General features: G+C 41.8%; 1 protein-coding gene across 1 annotated transcript in view; it reads left to right on the top strand.

Annotated features, from left to right (window-relative positions):
• AKAP6 (A-kinase anchoring protein 6) overlaps positions 1-17731 on the top strand; it is a 357905-nt gene that overhangs the window by 222834 nt on the left and 117340 nt on the right. The window contains exons 8-9 of the mRNA XM_068253456.1: positions 3097-3236; positions 6269-6389. Of these exons, the coding sequence (XP_068109557.1) occupies positions 3097-3236; positions 6269-6389 (261 nt within the window). The remainder of the gene's footprint in view (positions 1-3096; positions 3237-6268; positions 6390-17731) is intronic.

Here is a 17731-nt window from a genome sequence, read left to right as displayed (position 1 = left end):
TGTCTGTCATCCAGCTGTTGGCTTTTAATGCTTCGAATAATAATAAAATAAAAACCCCACAGATATCCTCAAATCCCCAAGACAGGAATGCAACTTTCAGGATCCGGCCAGCAGGTGATCGAGTCTTGCATTTTATCTTTTGTAGTGCTGTTTTCTATCTCTAATGCGGAAGCAGCAGATCTCCCTGTAGAAGTTCAAATAAGGCAGATACATATCCATAGGTCCACTAACTAGAGTGTAGTACTTAGTAGCCAAACAAACAATCTTAAAGTGGACCTATACAGTACAAGACAAAAATATTTTGCTTAAAAGACCCAACCACTTAAAGTGAACCAGAGACGAAGCACCCTTGTGTATTTTACCATAGAAATCAGTGGGAACATTAGAGAAAACATTTACCATGCTCTCTGTTCCATCCTCACTGCTAAAAGTGTCTGTTATCTAGCTGAGATAAGAATCCCGGACTGAGCATTGAGTCTGGCTTTGCTATAATGACTCAGCTATAATGATTCCTGAGCAAAGCCAGCAGGGGGCAGGCTTGGACTTGAAGACAGCAAAGAACACAGTCTCAGCTATAATTATTCTGTAGCAAAGCCAGACCGACTGCTTAGTCGGGATTCTTATCTTAGAGTTGATAACAGGCAAATTAAACAGAGAACAATGTAACAAAGAGCAGATTAGGTGTTTACTGTCATGTTCCCACTGATTTATAAGGTAAAATACATGAGGTTGCTTCATCTCTGGTTCTCTTTAAGGGAGCCTAACACTTTATAAAGTAAACCCTCATAAAAGGATGGTTAGATGGTACAGATCGCATTATTGTTACACAATACTACAGTGAAAAAGACCTTAAGCCTAAGAAAGGTCACCTCGTGTAAGCTTATGGAAGGCTTATTACCTAAAGACCAATCTTTGGCCCACTGTCTGTACATATTGCACATATCACTTTGTATGCACTTGTACTTTAGTTATTTATTTACTTATTTCCTGATGAAGCCCCTACGAGGGGCGAAACATGTTAGATGGTAGTGGGGTGTCTACCCTATGGTATGTTCCAGAGTGGGAATACTGGAATGGGTTAGGGATGTGAGACTGTCTGGACACTTATCTACTCACCCTCTCATATGTTGTTTGCTATAAAGAAGAGCATTCAAATAGTGAGGAGGAGTTCAAGGGAGTGCAGGTGCGAGGAGAATCACTGTTGCCCAATTCGAGGCTGAGGATCTCTGAAGGTATGTAAGAGGCTGGGGGAGGTGGTTATATTTTTAAATATAGTGGGGCAAAGTAAATTAATTCCTGGAACTGGGTGTTAATATTCTTTTTATTAGAACATAGAACTCTTGAAAGGATTGGAACAGCACCCATAAAAAGAAGAAGACGGTGTGCCCAGGCTTGCAGCATTCCACACCACTGGAGCTGTCACATAGAAATTCCACTGGAGCAGACACCACCAATGTAATAATAGCCACTTTATTGATCACATGGGTTAAAAGCAGCAATACGACGACAGACCGCTTTTTCAGCATCCATGCTCTTTGTCAAGTTGTCAAGACTGCAATACATAAAACTCAATTTCTAACACAAAATATAGGAGGTGTAAACCAATCAGTGCTCGATGTTTCAAATCCACCAATCATAAGGCACCACAAGTCAGGAGGACCTGATGGGGAACTTCGCTGGACTAGTTTAGTCCCACTCCTCAGGTTACACACTCCTGTAGTTAAAAATAAACTTCCATATAGTGGTATACCTTTGTACAACACTAATCAACATTAATAGTGAGGGTCGCCATGCACTAACACACCTACCTGATCAGAAGGAAAAGATTGCGGCTTTAAAACTAACACGCTAGCATCCCAAGTGCCGCTGGCCAATCAGCAGCAAGCAGCGGTCTGTCATGGTATTGCTGCTTTTAACTCATGTGATCAATACAGTGGCTATTATTACATTGGTGGCGCCTGCTCCAGTGGAGTTTTTATTAGAACAAAAATATTGTTATTATGTTAATTAAGAGTTGTAGTGTAAATTGTCACCTAGAATAATCGTTAGCGAGTGATTGTTGTACAAACAATTGTGGTAAAAGTTCAAACTTCATAACATTTACATCAAATTTTAATACAATGAGAAATTGTTTGCATCTCATTAATCATGCCAACTTGCAGTCAAAGCTCCAAAAGGAAGCATTCATTTTTAATACTTCTAATAGAGAAATGTTTTGTAAAATCTGAATTGCTAAGCAAAATAAATGCACAAAACAATTTTGTCTTATCTCCACTTGGGATGGGAAGCTGTCGAGCTCACAAATGTTTGCTTCACATTATTATTTTTGTTATTTGTATGTTGTGTCATTTGCATTACAAATATTTTATAAATGGTCAAGTCATGATTCTTTGTTTGCAAACACACTGGGTTTTTTAATACGAAAGTCCAGCCCTTCTTACTTTCCTGTGTGAGCCGACCAGGGCCTTTGCACATTATACCATCATAGGAAAATGCATGCAGGCATCCATAGTAAATAATGTAACCTCCATTCTGAGTTCTTCACTGATGTGCAAAGCAACATGTATTACACGAAGTTCTCCAAAATGGTGGCCTTTGCCAAACATAACCGTACCTAATGGAATATGAATATTTCAGTGAAACCAGTAGATAGATTTTCTCATTGTAAAATCATGTTATCACCTCTGAAAAACAGTGTCTCCACGGATTCTTGCGTGCGGTCCAGAAATAGCATATGCTACGTCTTTAGAAATCAGCTATGTGAGTCAGAAGCAATGAGTACAAATGAATTAATAAGATTACTGCACCACAATTTCTTACCAGCAAGTGGCGCTTTGAAGGGTTTGGAAGGAGCACTTCCGGGCTAGCAGCAATGCACTTTCTTGCTTATTATTGTGTTTGTATGCAGTTCATATTGGTTAAATATATGCCTAATGCATATATGCAGAATCTTTGTGTATGATGTGCTTACACAGACTATAGCTGTTTTTATTTGCTTTGAATTGGCCATTTTTTGTTTTGATCTCCGTCATGAGCAAGCGCTACCGCCTTCACAGTATGTTTTATCTTTTATTTCTTTATTTTTTTGCTCTTTAGGTGAATAAATCCCTCAGTTCTATAGAAGCTCAGAGAGAAGCTGTAACCAAGATGTCTCTGCAGCTGAGCAGTGCAGAGTATGCGGAGAACATGCAGCGCTGTGACCCAACTCCTTTGAAGAGTAGCATGAGATGCGACAGGTGAGGAAGGTTCTTAGTATTTCCACGTCATCACATGCATGTCCCCTTCCCAGCATACAGATGAATAAGCACCATGAACTGCACACAAATTAGCCATCTCAGAAGAAGAATCTTTTATTCTGGAAAAACAGGGAAAAAAAAACGTACAAAAGATTTTTGTTATTTTGAAATTAAACATTTCACCATCTCTTCAGCTGGAGGTTTTGTTGTTGTTGTTGTTGTCTGCACGGTGGTTTTGTGGGGGAGGGGGCGGGTTATTGGGCAAGCAATGTTACATACATTCAAACAATAATAAAAATACATATTTTTCTTTAGATTGATTCAACTGTATTCTAGCTGCATATAAAAATTATGCCCACTTGAACTTGGGAGCCCACTGCTGCGGGCCAGGACTCTCTTCACCTATGTGGCCACTGCTATTCATGTGCATACTGAGCGCATGAGTGCAGTCCGCACATGCCTAGTAGCAAGAAGATGCTCGGGCATGGAGGCAAAGGTGGATAAAGACACGCATGAGTGACTTCGAACTACTGGGCATGTGCAGACCGTGCCTTGCTCATGTACAGTATGGTCACATTTGTACATGAACGAGAGTGCAGCCATGAAAGTAAATTCAACAAACCCTTGTTGAAAATGCTCAGATTGAGACCGTGAGCTGGAACAGCGGACTGCAGGGTCCTTACTGAGGTAAGTATCTGTTTTAAATTTTTCTCCTTTCAGGTACACTTTAAACGGAATTCCAACCAAACCCTTTCTTGTTACTTTTGTATAGCGAATATAAGGGTTATGAGTTTTGTAAGGTTGGCCCTCCACAAAGGACATTTTCCTTTACTTGCTGCCCCTTGGGCCGTCAAAAATGTAATTCATACTTCAAATAATGTGACATTAAAGGCTAAAGTGACAGACATAAAAAAGAAAGGATATAACATAGCTAAAAAGAGGTCAAAAGCAGTGTATGTGGTAGACTTACCTCCACAAAAGACTAGACCACACTAGGTCAATAAAAAGTTTAATTCCCAACAAAATGTTTGGTGGACAGTCACAGGCATGCTTACTGCAATGTGTTTCCTCATATGCTTCTTTCACGTAACTGATTTCTGCTGCTTGTACTTCTGCCAGCATGAGTGATCCCATCTTTTTAGCATGCTGAGAACCATAATGTCAACCTGTCGCCTGAAACAGTTAAAGCCATAAAACAGGATAATCAAGAGCCCATTACAGTGTAGCAATTATGATATTGATTGGTAAAGGATATAATGAATTACTACTCACAAAGGTAGGTGGCCTCCAAGGTAACCACTGTATGCGCTGTTGGAGAAATTAGCCTGCCTCCAAACAGGTTAAAAAGTCTTTGTATATAGAACAGAGGCGCCAGCAGGATAAAAGTCAATAACATTTTTAAAAATTGCTTGGAGGAAGTGGTGGGCTTGCCTTCCAAAAGCAGACACGAGATCCTGTCTTCATATAAATCAATACATTTATTATACGGTACCCCCAAAACAGTGCAACGCGTTTCGCAGGCCCAGCCCGCTTCATCGGGCAATAAACGTGGGGACAAAACAGAATTTCGGCAATAGCAGGTGTAGCACCTAAGGCCACCACTTCCTCCAAGCAATTTTTAAAAATTGTATTGACTTTTATCCTGCTGGCGCCTCTGTTCTACATACAAATACTCTGTGTTCACTCCTGGTGGAGGGGAGTGCTACCCCCTTTCTTGTTTCTTTACTACAGAGAGCGACTTCTTAATCCTGAGTGAGGACAGGTCTATTCTCCTCACCTGCCTATCGAGTGGTTGCCTGAATGGTAACCCATGTTTGTGAGTATAAATTCTCTCACTGAACCACTTACCAATTGTCTTTAACATACTACACCATATTGGGCTCTCGTTTTTTTCTATTTTATAGGTTAAAAAGTCGCTCTTTGTAGAAGATGGGATGACACCCCTCCACCAGGGTGGATATGAAGTACTAGCAAATCAGAGGTGCCACTGCAGGATAAAATATATTAACTGTTTAAAAAGGGAGGCAGTGGTGGAGCTACCTCCCCATTGAAGACTCACTATGTCAATATTAGACAAAAACAAAATGTATTGTTTACTTTGACAATGTTGCAATGCGTTTCACTGGTCTATAGCCTGCTTCCTCAGACAGTAAAAAAGGGAGCAACTGAAAACATACGAAACGTATTACACTAGGATACTGTACAATAAGAATTCAGTCACTATGTTGTGATAAAAATTGCCATATATACAAGTATAAATATAATGTTACTGATGGTTTCGCTGCAAATATAAAATAATTTAGCCAATGAGAAAGCATTAAATGATAGTAGACCCGCATACATGTATGCTTCACAAGGACAATAAGAAAAATGCATCACCTCTGCATAACGCCTGGGTGCGTACGCAAATACAATGAAGGTAAGTATTCAACAGGACATACATAAAATATGACACTGACCAAATCACTCTTATGAAAGATAGCAGTATTAGTAAAAGTTGTCATTGATAGTTGCTATCTGCCATGCACATTATACGAGTTCCACAATTGCTGCTGTAGCCCTGTGAACAGGTATAATGGAGTGGTGAGCAGATAGAGGGATTAAAGTGGGTGGGGCAGTGTCTATATACCCGTAGATTACATAACAGTGTGTCCAAAAAATAAGGCCCGGAGCCTCTGTGAAGAGCAGGTGCCATGGATCTGATTGATATAGGCTTCGGGGGCAGGAAGGACTTGCTGGTGGGACACGTGTGCATCAGGCACTAATACACATGCGCACTTGGTGAGGGAGCTGCCGGCGACCTTGATTGCATACGTGCGCTTCACCATGCTGTACTGCTGCCCTATGCAATCAGCTCACTCACCCAGTGCGCATGTGCATGCTACAAAAATGTTTTCATGAATTAGTGTTTCTGTCCCTGATGGAGAGTTTTACCAATTTTGGAAACCAAGGAATTTTCTCCCAGATCAGGAGACAACAACACAAATCTTAAATAATTATGTTGCCTAATTTCTATCCTTTTCTTTCTACAGCATACAGGAAGTAGAATCTGAGTGCCAGGAATTCTGGGATTGGCTGCTGGACATGGAGGCCACTGTACAGAACAGTCTTGGGTTGCTGGTGTCTGAGGAGCAGCATCTGCAAATGTGCAAGGTTCATTCTTAATTAATACTCTGACATCTTTATACATAACCTTTTGTAATACTGTTGAGTCAGTGACAACAAAGTTGCTGAGGAAGTTAACCTTCCAGCTAAAGCTGCTTGGTTTTGCATTCACACCTGTATGGCTATGGGCCTGTTCACAAGGTCCACTGCTGGACTGCTTCACAGACTGGGCATCAGCAGACCAACACACATGAAAATGAGACACATACTATATATGGATCTGTTTACACATACCGTCTTCACCATGTCCAGGTCTAAATCACAAACATGACATGCTCAGTTTTACTGATGCATTGCCATTCATCCCACAGCGTGGCACACATCTGCTCCTGAGTGCTGCAGAAACAGCCACGGACCTCTGGTGTGGTTCAGGGTATATGTAATATATAGATACACTGCCACGTAATAGTGTGACCCAAGTCTAAGGTAGACACTGTACTCTAGCAGTTGGCTGATGTTGTAATGGTTAAGGGCTCTGCCTCTGACACAGGAGACCAGGGTTCGAATCTCGGCTCTGCCTGTTCAGTAAGCCAGCACTAATTCAGTAGGAGACCTTTGGCAAGTCTCCCTTACACTGCTACTGCCAATAGAGCGCGCCCTAGTGGCTGCTGCTCTGCTCTGGCGCTTTGAGTCCGCAAGGAGAAAAGCGCAATATAAATGTTATTTGTCTTGTCTTGTCTCTATATTGAATATACACTCTCTTCCATTAACTTGGAGAAAAAGTAAATTGCATATGGACCACGGGTCCATAGGCAATTAACTTTGTCTCCTGACTTTTTCTGACTTTAGGTGATATTTTCACAACTGGTTAATTAAATGCCTGTTAAACCACAACCAAGCAAGAAAAAACTCCAAATAATTTAGATAGTACTTTTTGGCTTTGTTCACATCTAAAATCAAAATCACTGACACCAGTGAATTTCAATTTTTTGCATGTTTTTTCTCCTCCTGGGGCTTACTTGCGCACTTCAATTATGTGCAAAGCGCTTTTCAAAGCGCTTTTGCAGATTGATTTGCTTTTTCACTTCCTGATGCAAGTGAACTCTTTGAATTGGAAATGAATAAATACAATGTATTTATTCATGAAAGTGTGAACACAATCGCAGCACAAACCGATTTTGTGAGCGTTTTGCGCTTTTCCTATATCCTTCCATTGTAGCAAAATTGCCCTAAAATGGTACAGGCAGGGCTTTGCTGAGCGGATAGGAAGCAAACCACTCTCTCATAGGGAATCATTGCACAAACGCTTTCAGGGCGATGAGAATGTTAATTACATACAAGGGTTGCTAGTCTACTCAGGCTCTTCATTGCTCTCCTGGTTATAAAGGGTCTCCATCGTTGGTAAATCAGGATGCATGCTCGGTATATCTGTGTAACTCACACAAAGCTGTAACCAAGTGACCAACATGCCAGCCAGATGGCTCTTTTTTTTTTAAAATCAATGTGGCACCTCCTGCTTTCACATCACTTTAGGTTCCCCCATTAGAGGAAAAAAAAAAAAAACAGAGGAGCAGAGGTGACAACTGTGCCTCCAGTGTCACCTCTGCTCCTCTGTGCTTTCAGAGTCCCCCTCTGTGCCACTTCTGCATTCACTGGGTCCCTCTGCCTCAACTGTGTCAATCTGTACCACGTCTAAGCACATTGTGTAAGTAAGCTCGCATACTACATGGAGGTGGCATGGTTGGTCAGTGATTGGCCAGTCAAAATTAAAGGTGTGTATCAGGGTTACATCCTTTCCAACACTGGGAGAGAGTGAGATCCATCCATTCTTAGCACACCATCTGCAAAGCAGCCTTGTCTGTTTTTTTGTTTTTTTTGTTTTACAGATAGATTTATTGATTGTTTTTTGTTTTAACTATTTTACAGCAGACCCATAATGAGTTTGTAGTAGATAGAAAGATTATATGATATTAAGAAGACTCACAGGAAATCAAAAATCAAATGATATAAAACCAACAAAATTAAGGGAAGATTTAATTAAAAGTAAAAGGAATGAGAATTGCTCTTAATAAAGTGTATCTCTTAAAGGACACATCCGAGCTATTAAAAGCAATGAAATCTACTTGCCCAGGGCTTCGTCCAGCCCCTAGCAGCTGATCTGTTCCATGCCGCAGCCCGCAGCTTCATTCTCTACCGATGTCTCTTGGACCCGACGGCGCCTCGCCAGGCCGACCTCTACTGCGCCTACGCAAGCGCCGCTGTCAATCAAATCCATGTTGTCCAGAGTGTACTGCGCAGCGGATAACGAGCTAAACCACCCACATAAATGAAGTACCGGTATATTTATTCCTGCAAACATAGGCTATTTAACTTGAGCGGGTGGTGAGAGAGACAAAGGTGTATCTTGGTGCTTTCACACCATTCATATTGTGTTGAGCAAGAGCGCAACAAATTACCGCATATGAACACACTGCTCATACAATTGTAAGGACAACTTCACATCCATGGCCCATATTCAATTCACTTTTTCTCCAAAGTTTTCTCCTAGGTGATATTTTCAAAATGTGTAAAGAAAGGCATTTTATATCACCATCAAGCAAGAAAATACTCAAAATAATTTTGATAGTAGTTTTTCAACTACTTTTTGGTATTTTTTCATTTGTAAAATGCTGAAAAGTTATTTTATCTACAAAATCAAAAATTATCTCCTAGGAGAAAACTCAGGAGAAAAAAGTTACCATAATTGCATATGGGCCCATGGTCCATATGTAATCACTCCTGAGTTTTCTCCTAGGTCAGTGTTTCTCAAACCTGTCCTCGTGACTTCCCAACGCTCCATGTTTTTCAGGCAGCCTCACCTATGCTCAGATGGGGTAATTAGTGTCTCGGCTACATGGAATCCACCTAGCTGAGACACTAATTATCCCACCTGTGCGTAGAGGAGTTTGCCTGCAAAACATGCGCCGTTGGGGAGTCACGAGGACAGGTTTGAGAAACACTGGCCTAGGGGATATTTTTTGTAGCTTGTCAATGAAATGTCTTTTAAGCCACTAACAACCAACAAAATACTCAAAATAATTTTGATAGTACTTTTTTTGTATCTACTTTTTGTACTTTTTCAATTGCAAAGCGCTGAAAATGTATTTTAAAATGAAGATGAAAAATATATCTCCTAGGAGAAAGCTCAGGAGAAAAAAGTTACCATAATTGCATGTGGGCCCATGTTTTGTAACATATCATGCTATCCTAAAGTGGTGTCTGTACTGCATTTCTGGATTATTTGTACAAAAATGCTGAGGTTCAATGGGCTCTTATTCAACGGACTTTTTCTCCTAGTTAGTATTTTCACACCTTATCAATAAAATGCCATTTAAGCCACCAGCCAGCAAGACAATTTTGACACTAATTGTTCACCTATTTTTTGCAACTTTTTCAATTGCAGAGTGCTGAACAGTTATCTAACACAGAAGGTGAAAACTTATCTCCTAGGAGAAAACGTAGGAGAAAAAGTCAATTGAATAAGGGCCATAGTGTGAACTGGTTAAGGGCTCTGCTTCTGACATAGGAGACCAAGGTTCAAATTCTGGCTGCAGTAAGTAGTCCATGGGCAAGACTCCTTAACACCGCAGGGAAGCATATTGGGCACACACTTAGTGGTTGCAGCTCTCAAGCGCTTTAAGTCCAAGAGGAGAAAAGCACTTTACAAATGTTAGCATTATTATTATTATTAATACATTATTAATAAAACTGTGGATTTGGTCCGTTCCAGTATGAATTGCAAGCTTTTAGACTCAAACAGCAGTATATGTAAAGTTCCAATTCACTTCCTAAAAAAAACAAAAACCTCAGGAGAATTTTTTTTTTTTTATATATATATATTCTTTATTCAGGAGAATTTTACCTCTATGCTCTTTCAAACTAGGATCCACCAGAAACTTTCTCTGAATTTTTTTTTTTTTTAATACATAAGTAGGTTTACTGTTACAACACACCATGGGGGACCTGAAAGTAGCCATATTTCACAAGCAGTTATATTTCTGTAAAGATAGCTCAAAATCCATTAAGCTCCCCAGTAGTTCACTGTAATACACAGCAAGCAATACTGCTGCGCCACACTGCTGGTGCATGAAAGCAGGCATATTTTAGAAGCAGTTATAGCTTGAAAACAGTAACAGCTGTGTAGGGAAATCTCAGACGCAGCAGTATCTCATAGGGTTGCTGTATCTTTGAAGCAGTAATATCTCAGTAGGGATAACTAACAAGCACTCATATCTGTGGCTGACTATCTCATAAACAGTGGAATGGTGTGTAATGTTATCATACAAGACTGCTGGATCAATGCTGGATCAATCTTGGTGTAGAGGGAAAATGGAAAAATTGGTGTAGGTAAGAGAAGATGAAACCTGTAGCAGCATTTTGGGGACCACACAAGATTTGTTGTTATAATGTGGAGGAACGTGTACAGCACAGAGCACTATATTTGATTTTTAATTACGGTAAATTATTTTCTTCATTTGAAATATTGAGCTGGCAACAAATACTTATGGATTAATACTACAGTTAAAATATATATATATATATATATATATATATATATATATATTTATTTATTTATTTTTTTTTAAATGTGGGAATAGATTGCAGTGTGTAGACTCGAGATGAGAGTGTCTTCAGCTCTTATATTATATTCTGCATCTGTTTTATTGAGAGGATACAAGGAATCATCTCAAGACTCTTTATAGCTCAGACACCATTTATCAGCTTTGTCAACGTGTTGGTGGGCTGTACTGGCCAATGTCAGCTTGTGATTTTCTTTTGAAGCACCCCTGAAGTGAGAGGTATATTGAGGCTGACATATTTATTTCCTTCTAAACAATACCAGTCCTGCTGATCTTCCTTGCGTTAACAGTCTGAATCATACACCTGCAACAAGCATGTGGCATATCCAGTTAGACTTCATTCTGAAACAGCTGATCTGCATGCTTGTTCAGGGTATACAGCTAAGGGCCCGTTTCTACTGTCGCGAATCTGCATGCGTTTCCTGTGGATGGGCCTGTTTCCACTTGCCAGTTTTCCTGAGCGTTTTTCTGTGCAGGATTTTTCTGCACGGCAGAGCCCTCAGAATTCGCCTGCGTGAGGTATGCATGCGAATCGCCGTTAATGTATTTAATAGGGAAATCGCCTGCGACTTTGGTATGCGAATTTTCATGCAAATTCGCATGGAAATCAATGGAAATGCACACCGGCACTGCCATGGATAAATTTGCATACAGCGTCATTCATGCGAATTTTCATTACCGCGGCAATTCGCACCGCACAAGTGGAAACGGGCCCTAAAAGTAGGCAGAGGATCAGCAGGACAGCCAGGAATGTGCATTGTTTAAAAGGAAATAAATATGTCCGCCTCCATATCCCTCTAACTTCAGGTGTGTGTTAAATATTGTCTGATTAACAGCTATAAAAGCTGTGTAAGTACTATCAATGTGATTCCTCCAGGACATAAATATGCTGTATGTAGCAAAAAATTCAAAAGATAAAGCTTGCATGCTCTGGGGCCAACTCTCTCCTGAACCATTTAAAGTAAACCAGAGGTGAAAATAAACTGATGAGATAAATAATTGTATTTATGCTCCTACTCCTAAAAATGACTTTTTTTAGATATCCCTGGTTTTATTTTATATTTAAACATTTACAAACTAGATTAAATGTTTTTCTTCCTCTGCTCAGTTGCAGCCTAATAAGTGTCCCAGATTTAGAAAAAGATCAATAGTTCATGTATTTGTAAAAAAAAAACTTTATGGCTGTAATTTGCTTATTATCAGTGATATTTACTATGTTCCCGACAAGCTACCGACAAGACAGAAGATGTCACTTTCATGTCCAAAAATTAACTCTTTCTGGCAGCAAAATAAAGCAAGTTAAACAGCCTGGTTATTAATATGTTTTGCACCAGGGAGGGACTGACCATTAGGGCACTCGGGCACGGACCGAGGGCCCATGGTCAGGGGGGGGCCGCCAGAGAGCCCTGAGCACGAGGGGAGACAGCCAGCGAAGGAGGGCGATGGGCATAGCAGCGGAGAAGGGGGGAAGTTTCCCCCCCCTTTACTCACCTTGGGGCCCCCCTTCCTGGCTCTCCCGTCCAGAATCTGTAAAGTGTCGGCGCAGCGGCTGACAGCGGGCGGAGACTTACCGCTGTTCAGCCACCAGAGGGAGCGCTGATCTGTGTGCCACTAGTCTGGGCTTCTCAAGCCCAGACTAGTGGCACACAGATCAGCGCTCCCTCCGGTGGCTGAACAGCGGTAAGTCTCAGCCCGCTGTCAGCCGCTACCCGCTGAGCCGACACTTTACAGATTCTGGACGGGAGAGCCAGGAAGGGGGGCCCCAAGGTGAGTGAAGGGGGGGAGGGAACTTCCCCCCTTCTCCGCTGCTATGCAAATCACCCTCCTTCGCTGGCTGTCTCCCCTCCTGGAGACACCTACACTACAAGCCTGGCTGCATATACTGGGGACACTTATAGACCTAGCTACATATACTGAGGGCACCTGCGTACATCAAAAAAGGGCGTCGGGAAAAAAGGGCGCGTGGTGTAAACGATAAACAGTATTATCGTTTATAGAAATATTGTGTAGAATTTCGTTTAGAAATAGTGTTTTAAGAATTTATAAATCACTAAATAATGTGTATGAGATCGGCAATTCTTAAAACGTTAATCTTCCCTGTTTGTAAACTGAAACTTATGTTTACGTTTGTTAAAAACCCTCCCTGTACCTATCCCTAACCCCTAGACCCCCTGTTGGTGCCTAAACCTAAGACCCCCCTATTGGTGCCTAAACCTAAGACCCCCCAGTTGGTGCCTAAACCTAAGACCCCCCTGTTGGTGCCTAAACCTAAGACCCCCCTATTGGTGCCTAAACCTAAGACCCCCCAGTTGGTGCCTAAACCTAAGACCCCCCTGTTGGTGCCTAAACCTAAGACCCCCCTATTGGTGCCTAAACCTAAGACCCCCCAGTTGGTGCCTAAACCTAAGACCCCCCTGTTGGTGCCTAAACCTAAGACCCCCCTATTGGTGCCTAAACCTAAGACCCCCCTATTGGTGCCTAAACCTAAGACCCCCCAGTTGGTGCCTAAACCTAAGACCCCCAGTTGGTGCCTAAACCTAAGACCCCCCTGTTGGTGCCTAAACCTAAGACCCCCCAGTTGGTGCCTAAACCTAAGACCCCCCAGTTGGTGCCTAAACCTAAGACCCCCCTGTTGGTGCCTAAACCTAAGACCCCCCTGGTGGTGCCTAAACCTAAGACCCCCTATGGATAATAATGTTTTACAGACATTAATAAATAAAAAATGTAAATAAAAAAATGTAAATAATTTTTTTGGGTGGATAATAATGTTTTAGAAATGTTTTAGAAATAGTGATTTATTATCTTTATAAACGCTATTCGGCACGGGCTCATTTTGTAAAGTTAAATCATCACAAACATAGTTATAAATCCTTAAAAATCTCCGGGCGCCGTTTGTTAAAACGTTAATAATCTCCAGCGCCTTTGTTAAAACGTTAATAATCTCCAGCGCCTTTTTTTCCCTGTTCGGCGCCCATTAAACGATATTTATAATGGGAGTGAATGGGGCGCCCTTTTTGTCCACTTGTCTCATGCGCCCAAATCTGCTGCTTCCGAGGGCACCTATAGACCTGGCTATACTGGGGAGACCTATACACCTGGCTGCATATACTGGGGGCACTTATACACCTGACTACATATACTGGGAGCACCTATAGACTTAGCTACATATACTGGGGGCACCTATAGACCTGGCTATACTGGGGACACCTATACACCTGGCTGCATATACTGGGGAGACCTATATACCTGGCTGTATATACTGGGGGCACTTATGCACCTGACTACATATACTGGGGGCACTTATAGACCTAGCTACATATACTGGGGGCACCTATAGGCCTGGCTATACTGGGGACACCTATACACCTGGCTGCATATACTGGGGAGACCTATACACCTGGCTGCATATACTGGGGCACTTATACACCTGACTACATATACTGGGGGCACCTATAGACCTGGCTGTATATACTGGGGGCACCTATAGACCTGGCTATACTGGGGACACCTATACACCTGGCTACATATACTGGGGACACCTAAAGACCTGGCTATCTATACAGGAGACACCTATAGACCTGGATATCTATACAGGAGACACCTTTAGACCTGGCTATCTGTACTGGGGACACCTATAGACCTAGCTATATGTACTGGGGACACCTATAGGCCTGGCTACCTATTCTGGATACACCTGTAGACCTGTCTACCTATACTGGGGACACCTATAGACCTGGCTATCTTCACTGGGGACATCTATAGACCTTGATATCTTAAATGGGGACATCTATAGACCTGATTATCTATTCTGGGGACACCTGTAGACTAGGCTACTTATACTGGGCACACCTATAGACCTGGATACCTGCACTGGGAAAACCTATAGAACTGGTTACTTCCACTGGGGATACCTTTTGACCTGGTTACCTATACTGGGGGCACCTATTTTGGGGGAACTGCTGCCAGATTAACTATTTTTGGGGAACTGCTGCTGCCAGATTATGTGTATTTTGAGAAAAAGCTGCCAGATTATGTTTATTTTTGGGGAACCGCTGCCAGATTGTGTATAATGGGGGAACTGCTGCTTCCAGATTCTGTGTATTTTGGGGGAACCACTGCTGCTACATGTATTTCCGCTGCCAAATTAGGTGTATTTGGGGGAACCGCTGCTGCCAGATAACATCTATTTTTAGGGGAACGACTGCCATATTATCTGTATTTTGGAGGAACCTCTGCCAAATTGCATGGATTGTTGGTGAAATGCTGTCAGATTACATGTATTTTGGGGGGAAACACTATGGCAGAGTTCAAACTTCCCCGGCAGACCTTTTACACCACTGCTAAGGTCATGTATATTTTGCACCACCCATATTCTGTTGCGTGACCACACCCATTTTTTGGCGCGCCTCGCTACGCGCGGCGCAGGGGTTTTTATCAGTATAAAATATCACAATATAACATATTTACTGTTGTCAGTAAATTATTATATCTTAGTCTGTAAAAATATAACGTGAAAGGTGGGAAACACTGGTATGGGGGCCCCATAATCTCCTATTGCCCGGGGGCCCCATGAGCTGTCAGTCCGCCCCTGTTTTGCACTGTACATAAACATTTATCTCATCATGTCACATGTCGCCTCGGGTACACTTTCACAATCTAATGCAAAACTGTTAAACAGGTCAAAGCTATGCACACTGATTGTCATCTGGAAAATCTTTTGTGGAGCGATTATTCAGTGATCTAGTGAGACTGCATGTATCCTGGACACCACTGAAAGATTTGGTGTAGTGGTTGCCCTTGGTAACCACCGTTGGTAGCCAGAGATCCAATCACCGCACTTAGCAGCTTGACATTTACACAGCCGTAGCAGATATCAATATGGACCATACACTTTCGCAAGGAGTTTTAAGAAAATTCATTGGCTTCAATCAGAAATGCAAGGTGTTCATGTTGTCAGTGTTCTTGCTTACATCAGCAAAGAAAGAATATGAATATCTTTGTAGATATTTACAAAACATTGCATTCTTTGCAACTAGGTTATAAAGCAATGGAATATTAATTGATCAGGTGGGTCACATGCCCATGCCCGGCAATTGTAGGCTTGGGGGTATGGCTCAGATGATGTCACATTTAACTCTTTAGTGATCGGTATTAAAGCCGGTGACGGGCTGCAGAGAGGCACTTCTGCTTCCTGTGACTGCTGGCTTCCATCCTTTACTTTTATTTATAATATGTCTTGTCATCTTATCTAACTGTATGCTGTATATAGGCCTATGGGCCGCGTAGTATAGATGTAACGTAGGATAGATGGAACATAGGATCAACCCTGGTTGCCAACTTGCCATTCACCAGGAATGGAGCCAAGAGCTGTAATGCAAAGGACTTACTACAGAACAATCTACTTCGCTAAGATTTAACCACATGTACTGTATATCTATTTACTGAATAAACTCCTAAACCTTGAGGACGCCTAAGAAGTTCTATCTCCTATGCTGTTGCTGTGATGAGAGTCGAGTGAGTTGCAGCTCTAATGAGTTGCTGGTGCCGTAACAAAGGTGTAGTGTTGTTGCCAATAGTAACCAACGTATGGTTACTTACAAGCTTTACATTGCAATCATAAGTCAGCACTATTAAATTGACCTAGGTGTGGCCTTAGGAAACTTACACCACTGATAATGTTAGTGATCAGTCATACTGGGTTACTAAAATCTGATCTCTGTTCTCCTCTCTTGCTCTATTTTGCTTGTTCTTACCCCTTTCCTCTCCACAGAACAGAACTGTCTCCAGTACAACATATGCCTACCATCAATGGACTAATAGGAATCTTTTAAATCTACAATTGTATAAACAAAAAATATTACAGTACAGTCTGTAGAACAATGGACAAGTGATTTTTCTGAAATAAACACAGGTCTTACCCCGGTGGCGGTGGTGAAATTGGCAAGGACAAGATTCTCCTCCACCTTTATCTAGATGCCCCTCCATAAAAAAAAATCTCATCCCCAGTCTTTGTTGAGGAGCATTTCGATAAAGGTGGAAGGATTTTTATCCTCACTGATTCAATTACCAGGTTAAGACCTCAGGCTATTTTAGAATTACCATTTATCCATGGGACTAGAGACTGAACTGTAATCATTGTGGTTTATACACATGTAAAAATATGCCCGTTCTACTGATTTTGGGCAAAGGCTGTTTTGAACACAATTTCATTATACTGCTGAGTGGGGATTTTTTTTTAAAATGCTGTGTGACCCTGTGCTAATTGTGGTGTGCTTTGCATAGACTGCTGAGTCCACAACAGAACCGGCTGCTGCAATCTTTCCCAGATTGAACCGTCCGGACAGCAATGATGAAATGTGTAGCATCCGGTTTGGCCTTGGAAAAGTCAAGGCATTCTCCTGTAGAGGGCATCCACTGGTTTCTCAGGTGCTCAGAGTCTCACTTGACAATTATCACAGGTATTTGCAGACTTCACACGGTGCTGAGGTATGGTTGCATTGTTAGTTTGGTCAGTCAGTGACTTGCTGAATTAAGTTGGGGTGTATTCAGCAAAGTACAGCAAAGTTGCCATGCGCAGAGCGTACAATGCAAATTTACAGATATTCCTCACAGCAAGGTAGCACTCGTTGCTGAATTAGCACACCTTGTGTTACCTAGGCAGTGGTGGCTCCACTCTGGGGCTTACCCAGGCTTCAGCCCCAGCTGGCAACTTGTCAGCCCCACTTAAAGCCCCCCCGCTGGCTGTGGCCACCGCAAGTCTGTACTTGCGGA

Source organism: Hyperolius riggenbachi, chromosome 9 (genome assembly GCF_040937935.1).
Source record: "Hyperolius riggenbachi isolate aHypRig1 chromosome 9, aHypRig1.pri, whole genome shotgun sequence".
In the NCBI taxonomy this organism is placed as follows: Eukaryota; Metazoa; Chordata; class Amphibia; order Anura; family Hyperoliidae; genus Hyperolius; species Hyperolius riggenbachi.
The sequence above is the reverse complement of the archived record's forward strand: the minus strand, read 5'-3'. Positions and strand labels throughout refer to the sequence as shown.